This window comes from Oryx dammah, unplaced genomic scaffold (assembly GCF_014754425.2).
Source record: "Oryx dammah isolate SB20612 unplaced genomic scaffold, SCBI_Odam_1.1 HiC_scaffold_21, whole genome shotgun sequence".
Lineage (NCBI taxonomy): Eukaryota > Metazoa > Chordata > Mammalia > Artiodactyla > Bovidae > Oryx > Oryx dammah.
The window spans coordinates 29,898,847-29,916,465 of record NW_024070205.1 but is presented as its reverse complement, the minus strand read 5'-3'; the positions used below and the strand labels follow the sequence as shown (position 1 = coordinate 29,916,465).

The 17,619-nt window shown below is 54.0% G+C and overlaps 1 protein-coding gene across 5 annotated transcripts in view; it reads left to right on the top strand.

Moving 5' to 3' along the window:
* Nucleotides 1-17,619, top strand: part of CFAP74 (cilia and flagella associated protein 74) — an 86,034-nt gene that overhangs the window by 32,584 nt on the left and 35,831 nt on the right. For all 5 annotated transcript variants that reach the window (XR_005725065.1, XM_040264047.1, XM_040264046.1 and 2 more), the window contains exons 6-17: nucleotides 876-980; nucleotides 3,891-4,064; nucleotides 4,597-4,707; nucleotides 5,017-5,119; nucleotides 5,451-5,608; nucleotides 6,500-6,701; nucleotides 7,368-7,415; nucleotides 7,653-7,805; nucleotides 9,138-9,311; nucleotides 9,639-9,757; nucleotides 12,194-12,260; nucleotides 12,647-12,736. Coding sequence is in view for 4 of the 5 variants with exons in the window: in XM_040264047.1 (XP_040119981.1) it covers nucleotides 876-980; nucleotides 3,891-4,064; nucleotides 4,597-4,707; nucleotides 5,017-5,119; nucleotides 5,451-5,608; nucleotides 6,500-6,701; nucleotides 7,368-7,415; nucleotides 7,653-7,805; nucleotides 9,138-9,311; nucleotides 9,639-9,757; nucleotides 12,194-12,260; nucleotides 12,647-12,736 (1,504 nt within the window). In the remaining variant the exon portion in view is untranslated. The remainder of the gene's footprint in view (nucleotides 1-875; nucleotides 981-3,890; nucleotides 4,065-4,596; nucleotides 4,708-5,016; nucleotides 5,120-5,450; nucleotides 5,609-6,499; nucleotides 6,702-7,367; nucleotides 7,416-7,652; nucleotides 7,806-9,137; nucleotides 9,312-9,638; nucleotides 9,758-12,193; nucleotides 12,261-12,646; nucleotides 12,737-17,619) is intronic.

The following is a 17,619-nucleotide window of genomic DNA, read 5'->3' as shown; positions in this document are numbered from 1 at the left end:
GGCCTTGGGGCCAGTGCGTGAGCAAGGAGCCGTGTCCACCCAATTGTGACCCGCATCTAGCACCCGCTGCACCCGTGGCAAGGGAATGGACCCATCTCCTGCCCTTGTGGGAATCTAACAGCTGCAGCAGACACCAGGAGTCAGGTGGCCACGACCCAGGAGGGCAGTCACTTTGATACGGGTGTCCAGGGGGGCCTCCCTGAGAAGGCGACCCACAGGCTGGGACCTGAGTGGTAGAAACAGCAGCCACACGGCACTGGAGCAAGGGCACCAGGGTGGGCTAGGTAGGGGTGGGGAGGAGCATCCAGCGCAGGGCCCCAGATGGCGCCAGGTCACGGGCCTGCAGACCAGAGCCATCTGGTCAGTGTCACTCAAGGCCATTCTCATAGAGATGACCCCACCCACTTCTGCCCTTAGAGGGGGTATTTAGGGGCGGTGCATCTACGTGTCCTACCCCATTCCCACCCACCCCATTCATCAGAGCATAACTGGGCTCAGAGGGACTTGAAGTAGAAATTTCAAGGGGATTTCTTGCCAAGGGCAGGCCTCTTGGTGGCTTTTGTCCTCGGGATGCTTCTGGTTGGCAGGTGAGTATGCTGGGTTCTTCCTGGGCCAAAACCAGGCTGGGCCTGCTGCTCTGAGGAGCTGGCAACCAGGGCCCAGCTCCCCATCCTTGTTAGAGAGGCCAGTGTAGCGGGTAAAGGCAGCGTGGTCAGGTCAGTGAGGGTAGGCCCAGCAGAAGCCTGCCTTCGGCCCCGTTTCTGCCCACCCAGCTGACCACTCATCTCCTACAAGCGAAAAGTCAGGTGAAGGCATGGCTGGCTGGGGGCCGGCAACCCCAAGGCCCTGACTGCCACTGTCCCTGCGGTCCCCAGGGCAGCCATGGGGCGCCTGGAGGCAGCGTCGCAGCGCCTGTGCTCGGAGCTGAAGAATGAGTGGGATCTGCAGTCGCGGATGATGGCGGTGCTACAGCAGAGCGAGTGAGTTCGGGCCGGCTGAGGGTGGTGGTGGGGCCTTGAGATGGAGAACCACACTTGGCACTTGACTTTCAAGCTGCCTAAAAAGGGAAGGGTAGCCAAGACTTCCCTTTTTGTTCAGTGTTTTTCACTTTCTCCATGTTTGTCTGAGTTCTTAGGAACCATGAAATCAGCTGCTTCTTCCTTTTTTCCTGCTCTTTGTGCCCCCATGGAGCAACCGAAACGATTTTTAAATCTTTATGCCTCTCCTACAAGCATCCCCCCAGACCCCACCCCCTAGAGAGATACTCCACCCGGAGCTTGTCCTGGCAGCCCCGCTGTGCGCCAGCCAGCATCTGGGCTGCTGCTCACCAGCCTGGGGCACCCCTGGTGGCCCTGCCTTTGTCTATCACTGTATCGTCCATTTAGTTTTTTAAAGCTTCTAACTTTCGAAAGAATTTCAAGTTTACAGAAGACTTGCAAAAACAGCACAAAGAATCCTCAGTGTCCCCTTCCCCCCCATTATCTGGTGACACTTTATAGCAAGAGGGTCCCACCTGGGGTGGTTACAGAGGGTTGTCCTGCCTCCAGTAGGAAGACATTCTGACCTCAATATTTCTGAAGATTCCGCCCCCAGAAGGGCCCCCCAATTTGCCTTTATGTGATGTCTCCTCAGGACGGTGGCCTAGGATCCCGCACTGGTGCCCCCCAGCAAGGGTCCTGATGGCCACTGGTCCCCTTTCTTGGAGGGGAGATTTCAGTCCCTTGATGGAGACGTGGTCTGCAGGGTTCCTTCTGCGCAGGCACACTTTTCCTGTGGGAACTTGCTGGAACTCGTGGTGCACTGTGTCAGCCTGGAGAGCCCCTCCCCACCCCTCTCATGCTCCCATTTTGCATTTACTGATGTTTCTTGCTTGAATCGGTTATGATGATGGCTGCCAAAGGGCAATTTTCGTTTTTTTTGTGTGTGTGTATGTGGCGTGTGGGACCTTAGTCCCCCGACCACCTGCGGTGGAGCAGGGTCCTCACCACTGGACCACCAGAGAGGTCCCTGCAAGCAGTTTTCTAATTCTGTGAGTCTTTAAGTGTGCGAGTTCTCATCCTGCTGTAGAGAACAATGTTGTCTTCACGTCTCTCTGTGTCAGTGCAGACTCTCCAATTTCTTTTCTGCTCAGTGACTTGTTCCTGCTCCATCTTCATTCGTTCCGATGCTCCCATTGTCCCCAGTTTGGCCAGTGGGACCTCTTTCAAGCTGGTTCCCTGTCGTTTTTCCAGCACTTTCTGGGGATAACAACAAGTTCCTGCTTGTTTATTGTTGCCCAGCCCTGGACCTGCCAGGTGTGCCCAGAACCGGTTTCTTGCAGAGAGAACGGTGTTTAGGGATCCAGGGTGGATACCAGGGGGACCCACTGCTCCAGGCTGTCCCTCAGACAGAGCTGGGAAGCACATGTTCTTCTGTGTGTCTGCTGAAACAGGAATTCATGCCTGGAAGTCCAGCTCCAACAAAAGCAGAGGTTCACCCTTGTCTCCCGTCTGACCTGTCCCTTCTCTTCTCTGACCTTCAGAGGCTCACCCTTGTCTCCTGTCTGATCTGTTCTATCTCTTCTCTGACCTTCAGAAACTTGCCACTCATTTCCCTCTGTGTTTTCACTCATCCTCCCACCAAATGCCAGTCTGCTGACCATGCCCAGCTGCCTGCTCCTCAGGCCCTGACCCAGGGAGCCCAGCTGCCTGCCCCTCCTCATGTGGGCATGGCCAATACCTACTTACTTTCTTACTAATCAGCTAAGGTCTAATTTGCACGCAAGAAAACACACATCAGATGTCCCCTCAGACGTCTCCTCGTGCACCCCATCCCCAGCGACCATGGGTGCCCCCCGCCTCGTTAGGTGTGCGGACCCTGCAGTGTTTACTGCCCTGCGCCCACTCCTCCTCCCAACACAGCAGCCATGAGGCACCTCCCTTCATGGCTGCAGAGTCCACTGCCGTTTGCATCACGGCTGAGCAGGGCCATCCAGGCCCCTCCTGGCTCCTGTTGGAAGCCCACCCAGTTCCATGGCCCAGTCAGTGTCCGCCTTGGACAGCGCAGTGGGCCCTCCGGCCTCTGGTACAGTCATCAGCTTCAGCTTCCAGCTCCATGGCCTCATTGTTGGTTCTTCCTTGGATGTTGCTCTGTGGGCACCAAGGCTTCGTAGATAGCCCTGTCCGCTGCTTGGCGCTTCCCTGAACTGGCCACCACCTCTGGGCCAGTGTGTCCAAGCCTATGCCCATGGCAGCCACGCCAGGGGTGTCATGTGCTGACCCCTGGCAGCCCTCCCCCTGGCCTATGACCAACCAGAAGTCACTCTTGAACCTGTTCTCAGGGGGATGTGCCTTCAGGGCCCTCGGTGTTGCTGCTGGAGCCTGTGTGCCCAGAATCAAGGGTACCCCAGGCCACAGGGACATCAACGAGCCCCCCAACGCAGTGTGGGCTGAGGGTGGGCGGGCCACAGAGCAAGTGTCAGCTGACCCCAAGGCCATCCTCCAGGGGCGCACGTGTGCCATTCCACCTGGAACGCTGTGGGCACACCTGACCTTGGGGGTTGGGAGTTCAAACAGTCACTCACTGTCACCAAGCACATGCTGAGTGCCAGACCCTGATCCCAGCCCTTAGGGGTTGATCCCAGCACTTAGGTGTTGTCAGTGAGTAAAATCCCAGAAAACCCTGCTGCGAGGAGCCTATATCATAAGGGGTGGGACATGGTAAAAGGCAGGTAAGAGGGTGAGCGCCATGTGGCAGGGCCTCTACTCCCCGGCACCCAGAGAGCAGAGCTGTGGGTGGCAGGGGCCCGGGTGTCGTCAGTCAGATGCAGTGCCACATCCCTGGAGTGGCCGCCACACAGGGGGTAGCCCAGTCTCCTACCCCTGGCTGACGTGAACACCCCTGCCTGCCAGGAGCGCCCTGTGGCAGATCGAGGTCCAGGAGGGGCAGCTGGAGGATGCCCGCAAGTCGGCCCAAGAGGAGGCTGCAGCCGCCAGGAGAGGCCTTCAGGAGCGGGCAGCCAAGCAGCTGCACCGGGAGATGGGGGCCTCGGAGAAGGCAGAGCGGAACAGGCTGCTACGGGCCCGGTGGGTCCAGGCCTGGGGTCCTGCCTGACCCCTCCCCTGCCTGCCCGCCCAGGCCCATCCTCCCAGCCCCGGCCAGAGTGGCTGGAGCCATGCTCACTCCCTGACCTGACAGTGGCTTCCTCCTGGACACCCGGCCATTTTCTCTCTCTGACCACTCCTTCAGCCCATCCTCCCTGAGGCCTGACACTGCCCACTCCCCGGGGGCAGCCCCTTCTGAGCACAGGGCAGGAGGACAAGGTGTGCTGCAGGCCAGGGGGCCCGACCTCTCACCCCAGGGGAGTCCGTGCCCCCCATCCCACCTTCACAGGTTTCCTCCAGCTCCCACTCTACCTGTCGCCGGATCTCCTGCTTCCGTGGAATCTAAGCCCATGGATACCTGTGGGGTCCCCATCTCCCTGCCTCCCCCAGGCACGGCGCAGGGTCCTCCTTCATGCATTTGGCCTCAGTCCCCTCCGGGTCTGCACAGCACGTGTTCCTGTCCCCCCTTCTCCACAGCACATGTTCTCATCCTCCCCACCCGCCGCCCCTGCAGGAAATGCGTGCACCTGCAGAAGGAGCTTGGACTCCGGCAGCAGAAGCTGGTGGAGGAAGCCCAGAAGAACCACCGGAAGGCCCTGAAGTTCCTGAAGGCCTCGTTGGGGAGGTGCGTCATTCCTTCTCCTCAATCTCCATGTGTCCACCTCACCCCCGCCAAGGGCAAGCCTGAGAAAGTGGGTCACTTGCCTTTATGTTGAAATTCTCTGATTTTATCATTGAACCCTCATGTCATCGTGTGTTTTCAGTTTTGAGCTAACAGCTGCTGTTTTCAGACAAGGACTGATCTAGAGAAACTGATCTCACTGTTTTCTCGTGGTTCATGTGCAGCCCAGCTCTCTTCCCACTTGTTGGCTATTTTCTTGGGGCTCCTCCCAGCCCTGAGGCTGCTTAAGTGGTGACCAGGCCCTCCCTTCAGGATCCGTGAGCAGGAGCAGAAGGAGGAGCTGGAGACCCGAGAGCACATGCGCAGGCGCATGGACGCGGTGCTGGCCCTGAAGAACAGTATCTCCGCCAACCGGGTAGGAGCTCTTCCAGGATCCAGGTGGGACCGCATGCACCCACCTGCCCTTGGACAGCCTCTCAGGCTCAGCATGCCGTGTGCTGGCATCCCAGGCCTTCCTGGGGAAAGTGGGGCCTGGGGGTCAGTTAGGCCAGGGATGTGGGAAGGGATCTGCAAGGGAAGCCCTGGAGGATTTTCAGGAGAGGCAGCTGAGGGTGCAGGGGGAGCGGTGGTGACGTCCTCACCACCTGTGTCTCTGGTGCAGTGTGAGGCCACCCACCCGATAGAAAGCCCCAGTGTGCCCGCATACACCTGCAGATGCTGGAGCCTCCATGTTCTCCTTTCCCAAGGAAACGCTCCGGAAATTTCAAGCATGGGGCCAGACCAAGACAGAGCTGGCGGAACAGCAGGCCCAGGCCGAGAAGAAGGCGATCCTGGCCCAAGGTGGGGATGCCTTCAAGCACCTGTGCCATCAGCGCCGGCGCCAGGAGTTGGAGGCCCAGAACCGGTGAGCATGCTGGGAGTACCCCAGGGTAGTGGGAGCACGTCTGCCACAACTAATGAGGCTGCCTCTCGCCCTGTGTCTCCCCTCCACCCCAACCCCATGCAAGGTACCTCTCCTGGGCCTCAGAGCACAGCCCCTCCTGACTCTGCCACCAGGCGTGCCCCCACATTGAGTGGCTCACTCCTTTGTCTCTGTACTCCCTGCCCCCCACTAGCCCTCTCCTCCCTCCCAGAAGGCAAGGGTAGCCTGGGCTCACTTTCTGGTCTCAGGTGCTCAGTAATGCCTCAGTCCATGCTGCACCCCGTCATCCCCCAGAACCCCTGGGCTTTCAAGGTCCCCATTCACAGGTCCCAGGCTGCACCCACCCTGAGAGAAAAGGGTCCTCTGGAGGGCTTCCCAAGATGCTAGGGCGAGTTCACAGCTCTCCCACCTAGCCCAGCATTGCACACTAGGCTCTGTGTCTCCTCTTCCTGCTGGAGGCCTGTCCCTTCCCCCCGCTTCCTAGCCCAGCCTGTCGTGGTCACTGTTAGCATCTGCCCAGCTGTGGCTTCCTGGTCCTGCTAGGGAGTGTCCCGTAGTCATACCATCGCCCCACCTGCAGGGGTCTCAGGGTTGGGGAGCAGCTCCTCGGCATCTGAGGCTCTCAGTCCTGGCTTGTGGGAGGGACAAGTGGGGAGCAGCACCCTCCCACCCAAGGCTGCCCTGGTCTGAGCCTCAGCTGGGCCCCAGAAGCCTGGGGACTAGGAGAGCAGGGACACGAGAGCCCAGGGTTGGTGCCCCGGGTGTCTGGCCCGGCCGCCCTTGGGCCTCCTCATCTGCTCCCCTGGAGCCCAGTGGGCCCAGCCTCTTGGGTCGGGGTCGTCTGGCTCTTGGCCCTGACAGCATTCCCTGCAGCGCCTTCGAGGAGGAGCAGAAGCGCAGGAAGCAGGAGATTGTGAATCGGCTCTTGAAGGAGGAGGCCATGGAGGACCGGAGGAGGCCACGGCCTGAACCCCCGAGACCCGCACGCCAGTGGAGCCTGAGGGACCAGACCTGGAGCTATGTGGCCACTGTCTGCGATGGGCAGAGCACAGAGGCCCCGCCCTGCTGTCCCCTGGTGAGTGGAGGCTCTGGCAGCACAGGACCGTGCCTGCCAGCCAAGATCAGCACCACGGAGAGCGCCCTGGCCCCAGGACCTTTCCTCCCGGTGCTTGGGTCTGATGCCCCACCCCCACCACCAGGGCCATGGATGGCCTCGAGGCTCCCTCCCAAGGCAGGCGTGTGGCAGCCTCCCCGGTGACAGCGCAGGTGCAGGCAGGCAGCCCCCGGTCTCTGGTGCCTCACCCACTGGGAGGCAGACCCCACAGCCACTCATACCCTAAACAGGATCGTCTCGGGCCGCCTTCCATGTGCACTGTGTCGGTGACCTGCTTACTGTGCCTGAAGATGTGGGACAGGGATCTCGGGACCCTGTCCTGAGCCTGGGTGGCCCTTCCACTTCTGCCCTGTGCACCCCCAACCTGAAGGCCCAGCTCACTGGGCTCTAACAATGGTGCTGCCGGCTGGGCCCCCAGGCTTCATTGCATATTGCCCCCCAGGGTCTCCACTCCTCTCAGTGCCCCTCTCCGCCCTGCCGTCCTGGGCAGCACCCACCTGCACCTCCTGCTGCCTCCTCCCTGTTGTCTCACACCTGCCCACCAGCCAGAGTGCTCCTGCTCTTCTCCGCGGGGGGCCTCTCTCTCAACTGCAGCAATGTCAACCTCCACCCTCATCCCTATTCCAGCCTGATGTCCCTGGACAGAGGCCAGGTCCAGCCCCAGAGCAGATAAAGGTCTGTGAAGGGGATTCCAGCATATATGTGGGCCCTGGAGAAAGGCTTTTGTGATGTGTAGACACTTGTACTCTAAATGGAAGTGACAAATGATGTGTGCTCTGGTCTCTGATGCAGAGTGGGGCCTGGGGTCCCGGGGTCCTCCTTGCCATCTGTGTGTGGGGGTCCTGGGGGTCCTCCTCCCGTCGGCATGTTCTCTTTTCTAGAGTGAGCCGTGTCTTTCTCCCCCAACTCCAGGAGAACAGGTCCAGATTCTACCAGTCCTCTCTGCTGCTGACAGCCATCTCCAGCGAGTCTGTCCAGGGGGATGGGAGCAGCCTCAGCGGGGAGGACACACTGGCTTGGCCTGAGATCCCTGGGCTCTGGAAGGAGGACTACAAGCCTTTCCAGGTAGCTCCTCAGACATAGACACAGCCCCATCTCCCCCACCCATCCCCACCCCGTCCTGGTGACTGCTGGGGCCTCGCTCATGGATCCTGCTCTGTGGCTCCTTCTGACTGCCTCCCTCCCCTATAGCACACAGGCCAGCAGGGGCCTGCACACATCAGGTGCAGGCTGGGGCTCAGGGTGGGGGAGTGAGCCCTGATTCCTGCACTTACCACTGGGAAGCCTGTGGCTGGAAGGCCTGCTCACACTTCCTTTGACAGCCTTCTGTCAGGGCAGTGGTCATCCCAGCAGGCATAGCTCCGTGAGCCATGAAGTTGGCAAGTGTCCAGTGCATGTGGCAGGATGCTGGCCCCAGCTCTGTTTCTGGCCACCCTGGAGGGCATCGCCCCTATCTGTGGGCAAACTCATTCCCATCATTCTGAGGGTCAAGCCATTTGGTTCTGCTGGTTCTGAGGAGGCCTGGCTGACTGGGCCAGAGCTGGGCACTACCCCACTCAGGCTTGGGGTCACTGCACAGGGGTCACTGGTCAGCAGGCCAGCTTCCACCCCGGAGTGCGAGGGCAGGAGGGTGCTAGTCCCTGGGTTGGCTCCGGCGCCAGAACCAGGCCCCCAGAGGCTCCCTCTCTAAGTCACTGAGACTGTCAGGGCTGCACTTTTGTGCCACTTGAAAAAATGTTGCTTCCTGTAGAAATTTTGAAAAACTTTTTCTTGGCCTGATTTTAAAATGCTTTCAAACTGTAGTGGTGGAAAGGACTCTTGAGAGTCCCTTGGACTGCAAGGAGATCAAACTGGTCAATCCTAAAGGAAATCAACCCTGAATATTCATTGGAAGGACTTACGTTGAAGCTCCAATACTTTGGCCAATTGATGTGAAGAGCTGACTCATTGGAAAAGACCCTGATGCTGGGAAAGATTGAGGGCAGGAGAAGAAGGGGACAACAGAGGATGAGATACTTGGATGGCAATGAACATGAGTTTGAGCAAACTCTGGAAGATGGTAAAGGACAGGGAAGCCTGGCATGCTACAGTCCATGAGGTCGCAAAGAGTGGGACACAACTGAGCAACTGAACAACAACAAAAAAATCTAGAAAACCCCCCTCTGCCATTATTTTCCAGAAATCCTCTAGGTCGTGGATGGCTCTGCTCAGCCTCTTGTTCCCCCACCCCCACCACCTTGCTGGTGCCCCACCTTGGATGTTGCATGCCCCCCTCCCCATGTGGCTCCCTCTCTGCCCCATGTGGCCTCAGTGACCCTAGCTGTTCATGTCCCTCACTCCCCAGCTGCCTTCAGGGAGGCCTGGCCAGGCTTTCCAGACGGCCCTGTCAATCCCCAGGTATCCAAGGAGGATGTGGACCGGAAGCCGGTGGGCGGAACAAAGATGGACAAGGACATCCTGGCGCGGACGATGCAACGGCTACGCAGTGGGGTGATCCACAAACAGGTGGCATCAGGGCGTGAGTTCAGAGGGTGCCCCTTCAACAGCAAGCCCAAGTTCATCCACTTCAAGGTGAGCCCAGGGTCCTGGTACCAGTGTCCTCACCTGGGGTTGAGGGTGACAGGGTCCCGCGGAAGGGCTCAGGCACCGGCCCAGGAGGGCACTGGTCCTAGGGAGGCTGGGACATCACAACTTCCCAGTTCTCCTGGAGGAGCCAGGCACCACCCAACCCTTTGCTGGGGGACCCGCACCCCCTGGCCCCCAGGCACCCCCTTCCTGCCCGAGGCGGAGGTCCTGGGAGACCAGGGAGATGTCCTGGTCTCCCAGGCATGGCTGTCAGGTGCCGAGAAGCAGCCACCAGAGAGCTTTGAGTATTAACTTTTCACTCGCTTTTCCTAGGACTTTGATGTGGGCAAAGTGTACAAGAAGAAGATCACGCTGATCAACGCCACCTACACGATTAACTACTGCAAGCTGGTGGGCGTGGACGAGGACCTGCAGGACTTCATCCACGTGGAGTAGGCAGTGGGGCAGCCATGGGCAGGGCCTTAGTCCCTGCAGCTTCTCCCAGAGCCTCTTTGTTTGAACCACACTTGGGGCCCGCGGGCATTTTCTGAAGTGTCTCGGCCCCCTTCCTCAGGCCAGCCCCATTTTCCCTGATGAATGGCTTTACATTTCCTCCTCTGTGTTTTGAGGTCAATGGCTCTGAGTGAGAGCTCCCTGTGGGGCCTTAGCCTCCTCAAAGTAAAGAGAAAAGCCGTCTTTTTATTTCAGGACTGTGTACTTGAACTCTTTAAATTTTCAGTCTGCTCTAGAGTTTCAGGTTTCTTCTCTTGAGACTCTGCTGATGCCTGAGCTGGATCCTCTTGTCTGTGATCCCTTCTGGTCCCTGGAATCCTCTCTTCCTTCTTATTTTGTTTTCCCTCATTTTCCTCATAACAACCGTTACTGTGTCTCTCTGCAGGGCCTGCTTCTCTTCTGCTTCTTAAGCGTTTTGACTTCTTCGTTAAGGGTTTTTTCTCCTCCCCCTCCTGGCTTCTGCCGCTCAGGCACCGGCCCAGGAGGGCACTGGTCCTAGGGAGGCCTGGTCATCAGTGGGGAGGTGCCCGGGGCTCTAAGTACCCAAGTCTGCGTGGCTCCTGCTGTGTGAGTGCTGCAGCCTCCGAGGCCCTGTCCACTGCCTGTGGTGCCTTCCAGGGCTGTGCCACTGGCCGGGGCTCCGGTCAGTCTCCCCGTTGGACTCACTGTCCGTTCTGTGCAGCTTGTGAGCCAGATGCAGGATCTTTGCTCCTTTTTCTGTCTTCCCTTGTTCCATGTTTATCACCAGTGTGTCCTCCACTGTCCGAGCGTGCTGACAGCGGGGCTTTCCCGTGTGGCTAGTTCTCCCTGTGGTTTCTGGAGGAGTGGGCGGGGGCGCACAGTAGGTTGGTCACATCACCTCAGCCAGCCCAAGTCACCCTCCCCAGCCTGGATCAGGAACGTTTTATGGGCAGCGCTTTCTCTCAACACCATGAGGATATTCCTCCCTGTCTGCTGGCTTATGCTATTGCTGTTGGAAGTCGGCTTTCCGACCAGTCCCCTGTCTTCATAGGTTATCCAGCCTCCTCTGATCGCCATGAGGTCACCGGGCCCTTGGGGTCTAGCATGTCCACCACCATGTCTGCTGTGGATCTCTGTCTCCTAGAGCTGTTTTAGAACTCCCTGTGCTTCCTGGTCAGCCTCTGCCAACAACTGTGGAGATCCCTCATCCCTGGCCCTTCACACACTGTCCCCATCCATCCTCACAGACCGGCCCTCTGTGCTCAACTTGAAACCTGTCTGCTCTGCAGCCCCATGCTTCCTGACACCTGTATCACACCGCCTCTCCCCTCCCCTTTGCCATCATCTCTCTGAGCAAGTTTCTAGGGTCTGTCCCTCCATTCACTTCTTCTCTCTTTTAGGGTATCTAATCGGCTGTTGAAATTGCTAATTTCATTTCCAATTCCAGTTGCCATATTCTTCATTTCTGAAAATCCCAAGCTCTCTTTCAGATCAGCTGATATTTCTGGTTCTTTTCTCACATCTGTAGAAGTCTCCCTACAGTAATTCTGCCACCTGAGGTCCTGGGGTCTGGCCCTGCCCCTTGCCATGTCCCTGTCGGTTGTGCACAGCTTTCAAGTCTGGGTTTTGACCTATCCACTGGTGAGATGCCATTCTGGGACTCTGTTAGTCCAGCACCAGAACACTTCCCTCCCGACACGAGGAGCTCGGGTCTACTTCTGCCTTGAGCCCCTGGGACTCTGCCAGCCAGAGAGAGATTTTAATATTAAGTTTTTGCTTGTGTTTCTAAGCAAAGTACAAGAGGTAAAATCCAACCTTGTGAAAATGGACCTTGTGTTTTGTGTTAGCAATTTTGTGGGGAGCTCCTTTTTTTCAGACAAATTCAGACAAAGTCCTTCCAGAATCACTGGGAATGTGAGGCTGTTTTCCTGATCCTTTTACTTGAAGTGGGGCTCAGATGGCTCCAGTTGAATGTAGCACCTTCAGTCCCAGCTCCCTGCCTGGCTTACAGCCCCTCACCTTGAAACCAAAGTCCTAGACCCTTTGTTCCAGGCCTGGCTCATGCCCCCCAGGGAGCCATGACCGCTGCTCACGCTATAGCATCTGCACCCTCTAAGGCTGGCCCCTCCTTCCCTCCCTCCTTCCCTTTCCCCTCCCCCTTCCCTCCTTTCCCCCTTTCTCTCCCTCCTCTCTCCCTCCCTTCCTTCACTCACACAACTGACATTCAGATGTCCCTGGAGCATCTCCTGTGAACTGAGCCCCAGGGAGGCAGCAGGGGCTCAGCCCCCGGGACAGGGTGAAAAGGAGGTTCTCAACGGCCTGCCCGGGCACTGGCTGTCTGGGACAGTGGCTCCAGCCTAGCTGTGGTCCATGAGGGCAGGAGGCTCAGCCCTGCTCCGTTGTTGTTCCCACAGCTTTGACCCCCCAGGCCCACTGTCAGCCGGCATGTCCTGCGAAGTGCTTGTCACCTTCAAGCCCATGGTGAGTGTCAGTCCAAAAAGCAAGCTGTGGAAAGGGGGTTTTCTACAATCTCGAGAGGGTGGTGGGTGGAATCGGGGTCACCGCTGCCCTGGGCTCCACAGGATGTTGTGATGGAGGAAGGACATGCTGCAATGCAGAGGGAGTGACGTGTGGCCTCCGCTTGGCTAATTTCCAAAACATGCTGGAGACTCTTCTTCAGCTCAGACAGGGTGACACAGAGGCCCTTCTGCATCCCTGGGTGGCAAGTGTGACTGCTGCTGCCCTCGGGTCCAATGGGATGGGCTGCAGGCCCCTGCCTTAGGCAGCAGTGGGGGGTGGATTGTCCAGATATCACGTGTCACATGGAAGCTGCAAATGTGTGGGTGGTCGGGGGTTTTATTTTTTAGATAAACAAAGATCTGGAAGGAAATGTCTCATTTCTGGCTCAAACAGGCGGATTTTCTGTTCCACTGAAATGTTCAACAAAGAAATGCTCTGTGAGTTTGTGCTGAGCATCAGGGGTGTGGGGGAAGGGCGGGTCTGAGGCTGCTGTCTGGGAAGGTGGGTACCCACGCCCATGCTGCAAACATCAAGAGAGTCTACGCAGGGTGGCACCCAGCTTGCAGGACCCCTGGATCAGAGGAGACCCTCAGACTCGTCTCAGGAGACCTGCTCCTCCCAGAAGCTCTGTGGTGTCACCTGATGGGTTTCTTTTGTAAACTATAGTCACCACGCAGCTTTCACATCCTCAGAGCTTGTAACTGGAGTTCGTGCCTTCTGATCCCTCTACCCATTCTACCACCCCTAGCCCCACCTCTGGAACCACAATCTGTTTGGGTTTTTTTTTTTTGTATCTGCGAGCTCCCTTTTTTTTTTTTCAGATTCCACCATAAGTGTAATCATACCGTGCCCATCTTTTCTACCTGACTTATTTCATGTGTCATAATGCTATTCACATTGTCCCAAATGGCAAGGTTTCCTTTTTTATGGCTGAATAATATTCCATTTTATATGCACTACAATTTCTTTATCCATCTATTCGTCGATGGACCTGACACTTAGGTTGCTTTTTTTTTTTTAATTTATTTTTTATTTTACTTTACAATTCTGTATTGGTTTTGCCATACATTGACATGAATCCACCACGGGTGTACATGCATTCCCAAACATGAACCCCCCTCCCACCCCCCTCCCCACAACATCTCTCTGGGTCATCCCTGTGTACCAGCCCCAAGCGTGCCATATCCTGCATCGGACATAGACTGGCAATTCGATTCTTACATGATATTATACATGTTTCAATGCCATTCTCCCAAATCATCTCACCCTCTCCCTTTCCCACTGAGTCCAAAAGTCCACTATACACATCTGTGTCTTTTTTGCTGTCCTGCATACAGGGTCATCATTGCCATCTTTCTAAATTCCATATATATGTGTTAGTATACTGTATTGGTGTTTTTCTTTCTGGCTTACTTCACTCTGTATAATCGGCTCCAGTTTCATCCATCTCATCAGAACTGATTCAAATGTATTCTTTTTAACGGCTGAGTAATACTCCATTGTGTATATGTACCACAGCTTTCTTATCCATTCATCTGCTGATGGACATCTAGGTTGTTTCCATGTCCTGGCTATTATAAACAGTGCTGCGATGAACATTGGGGTACATGTGTCTCTTTCAATTCTGGTTTCCTCAGTGTGTATGCCCAGCAGTGGGATTGCTGGGTCACAAGGCAGTTCTATTTGCAATTTTTTAAGGAATCTCCACACTGTTCTCCATAGTGGCTGTACTAGTTTGCATTCCCACCAACAGTGTAGGAGGGTTCCCTTCTCTCCACACCCTCTCCAGCATTTATTGCTTGCAGACGTTTGGATCGCAGACATTCTGACTGGTGTGAAGTGGTACCTCATTGTGGTTTTGATTTGCATTTCTCTAATAATGAGTGATGTTGAGCATCTTTTCATGTGTTTATTAGCCATCTGTATGTCTTCTTTGGAGAAATGTCTATTTTGTTCTTTGGCCCATTTTTTGATTGGGTCGTTTATTTTTCTGGAATTGAGCTGCAGGAGTTGCTTGTATATTTTTGAGATTAGTTGTTTGTCAGTTGCTTCATTTGCTATTATTTTCTCCCATTCAGAAGGCTGTCTTTTCACTTTGCTTATATTTTCCTTTGTTGTGCAGAAGCTTTTACTTTTAATTAGGTCCCATTTGTTTATTTTTGCTTTTATTTCCAGAATTCTGGGAGGTGGATCATAGAGGATCCTGCTGCGATTTATGTCGGAGTGTTTTGCCTATGTTCTCCTCTAGGAGTTATATAGTTTCTGGTCTTACATTTAGATCTTTAATCCATTTTGAGTTTATCTTTGTGTGCGGTGTTAGAAAGTGATCTAGTTTCATTCCTTTACAAGTGGTTGACCAGTTTTCCCAGCACCACTTGTTAAAGAGATTGTCTTTATTCCATTGTATATTCTTGCCTCCTTTGTCAAAGATAAGGTGTCCATATGTGTGTGGATTTATCTCTGGGCTTTCTATTTTGTTCCATTGATCTATATTTCTGTCTTTGTGCCAATACCATACTGTCTTGATGACTGTGGCTTTGTAGTAGAGCCTGACTTTTGTAAATAGTGCCACAGTGAATATGAGCATGCAGACAACTCTTCTGATGATATTGGTTTCATTCATTTGGACAAATACCCAGAACTGGAATCACTGGGTCATATTGTAATTCTCTTTTTAATTATTTGAGGAGTCTCCATACTGTTCTCCACAGTGGCTGCACCAATTTACATTCCTACCAGCAGTGCACAACGTTCATTTTTCTCCACATCCTTGCCAGCACTTATTACTTCTTTCTTTTTGATAATAGCTATTCTAATAGTATGGCTTCCCCGGTGGTTCAGTGGTAAAGAATCTGCCTGCTAATGCAGGAGACATGGAGATGCAGGGTCAATCCCTGGGTTGGGAAGATCCCTGGAGAAGGAAGTGACAACCCACTGCAGTATTCTTCCCTGGGAAATCCCATGGACAGAGAAGCCTAGCAGGGTACAGTCCTTGGGGTTGCAAAGAGTCAGACACAACTCAGCAATTAAACAGCAACAACATTCTAATGATACAAGATAACAGGGAGCTGTGGTTTTGATTTGCATTTCCCTGATGATCAGTGATACTTTCATGAGGACCTTTCCTGTGCATGTTGGCCATTTGTATCTCTTGTTTGGGAAAATATCTATTCAGTTCCTCTGCCTGTTTTTAAATCATATTGTTTGGGTTGGTTTGGTTTTTTTTTGCTATTCAGTTGTGTGAATTCTTTACATAGTTTGGGTATCAACCCCTTATCAATGTGATTTGTAATGATTTTCTTCCATTCCATGAGCTGCTTTTTCATTTTGTTTGTGATCTCCTTTGTTACATGGAATTGATATTTTCTTTTAATTAAGAAAATTTTCGTATTAATGAAAAGCAGAAAGAATGTAATGTGTATCCATGTAATCACTTCCTGAATCCAGTCACTGTCAATATTTGCCAAGGTCACTTCTTCTGTCTATCTCTCTGCTTACCTGGCCCACTTCAGAATGAATCAGCAATTTCCTATTGCTCAACACCCATCCCTATAAAACATCAGCATCTCAAATATAATTAACCACATTCCTAGTCATCACCTCCCACCCAGTTCACATTCAAATGTACTGAGTTGTCCCCAAACCACCTTCTATAACTGTGGTTTTTTGAGCTGAGATACAATCAAGCTCACATATTGCATTTGATTATTATGCTCTTAAGTCTCTTTTCTTTCAGGCTTTAATTCTAGTAAAATACATACCTAGCCTGGCATGTGTAGGAAATCCCATGGACAGAGGAGCCTGGCAGGCTATCGTCCATGGGGTCGCAAGAGTTGGACGCGGCTTAGGGACTACACCACCACCAGCACCGCACATGGCATAGATACACCATCTCAGCTGCCTGTAAGTGCACAGCCCAGGGGTATTCCATACATGCACAGCGCTCTGAGCCCTCACCACCGTCTATCTCAGAGTCTTCATCTTGCAAAACCAGAGCTCTACTTATTAAATGCTCGCTCCCCACCCTCCCCCAGCCCCTGGCACCCTCCATTCTCCTTTCTGTCTCTGTGAACCTGATGACTTATGTACCTTATGTAAGTGGGGTCACAGGGCATGTCTCCTCTTGTGAACAGCTTCCTCCACTGAGTGCAGTGCCCTCCAGGTCCATCCGTGCTGCAGCCTGTGTCAGAATGTCCTTTTGAGGCTAAGTGCTGTGGAGGGCTCTGCTCCTGGCGTTTAGCTGTTTGTTTTCATGCCCTGTAAGTTCTTTTGTCCCTCATCTCCTGCAGAGCTGTCATCTTTATGTTTAACTGACCTTATGTTGTAAAATGCTCAAGTTCCGTTTTCATCCCCTTCTGTGTATCTTCTTTGTGGTGGGATTACATTTAGCATCCTAGAGTCACAACTATCCTATCTGGGTTTGTATCAGTCTGACATGAACAGCTCATGAAAACTCCACTCCTTTACAGCTTTGTCCCACTTGGTTCAGTTGTTGATGTCACAAAATCACTTGTATTACTTGCATGTCCAGTAACATAAATAGAAATTGGTAGATACATCAGTTTCTTAGTTCTACAGAAAACAAGACGCAGTTATAAACCAAAGTTATAATAACACCAGCTTTTAGGCTAAAAAATGCTTTTTAAAAGACTATGTTAGCATCTTAAACCATGTAGGAAACTAAAATCGCTGTTACAAACCATCATGACCTTGACACCAGCGCTGTGTGTCTTCCTTTCCAGAGCCTGGGGTTACTGTCTGGGGTCCTTTCCTCTCACCTGCACGACTGGCTGGGGCATTTCCTTCAGGCAGAACTCCTGCAGCTCTTGTCCATCTGGGACTGTCTTTTGAAGGACAGTTTTTTGTTTGTTTTTTTAAACGATTTTATTTATTTGATTATCTTTGCCTGTGCTGGGTCTCCGTTGCTGTGCAGGCTGCTTCCTCTAGTTACAGTAAATGGGGGTTCCTGTCCATTGTGGTGCTCAGGCCTCTTACTGTGGTGGTTTCTCTTGCTATGGAGCATGGGCTGTAGGAGTGCACGCTCCAGGAGATGCGGCGTGTGGGCTCAGTAGTTGCAGCTCTAGAGCACTGGCTTTGTAGTTGTGGTGCATGGCCTCAGTTCCTCTGTGGCATGTGGGCATCTTCCCGGACCAGGCACTGAACCCTTGTCTCCTGCACTGACAGGCGATTCTTTACCACTGAGCCACCAGGGAAGCCCCTGAAGGACAGTTTTGAAAGTTTAGGCTTCTCGACTGACATTTTTCTTCCTGGAGCAGGTCGGCTCCTGGCCCTCTCTCCTCCCAGGTGTTTGTTGAGAAAT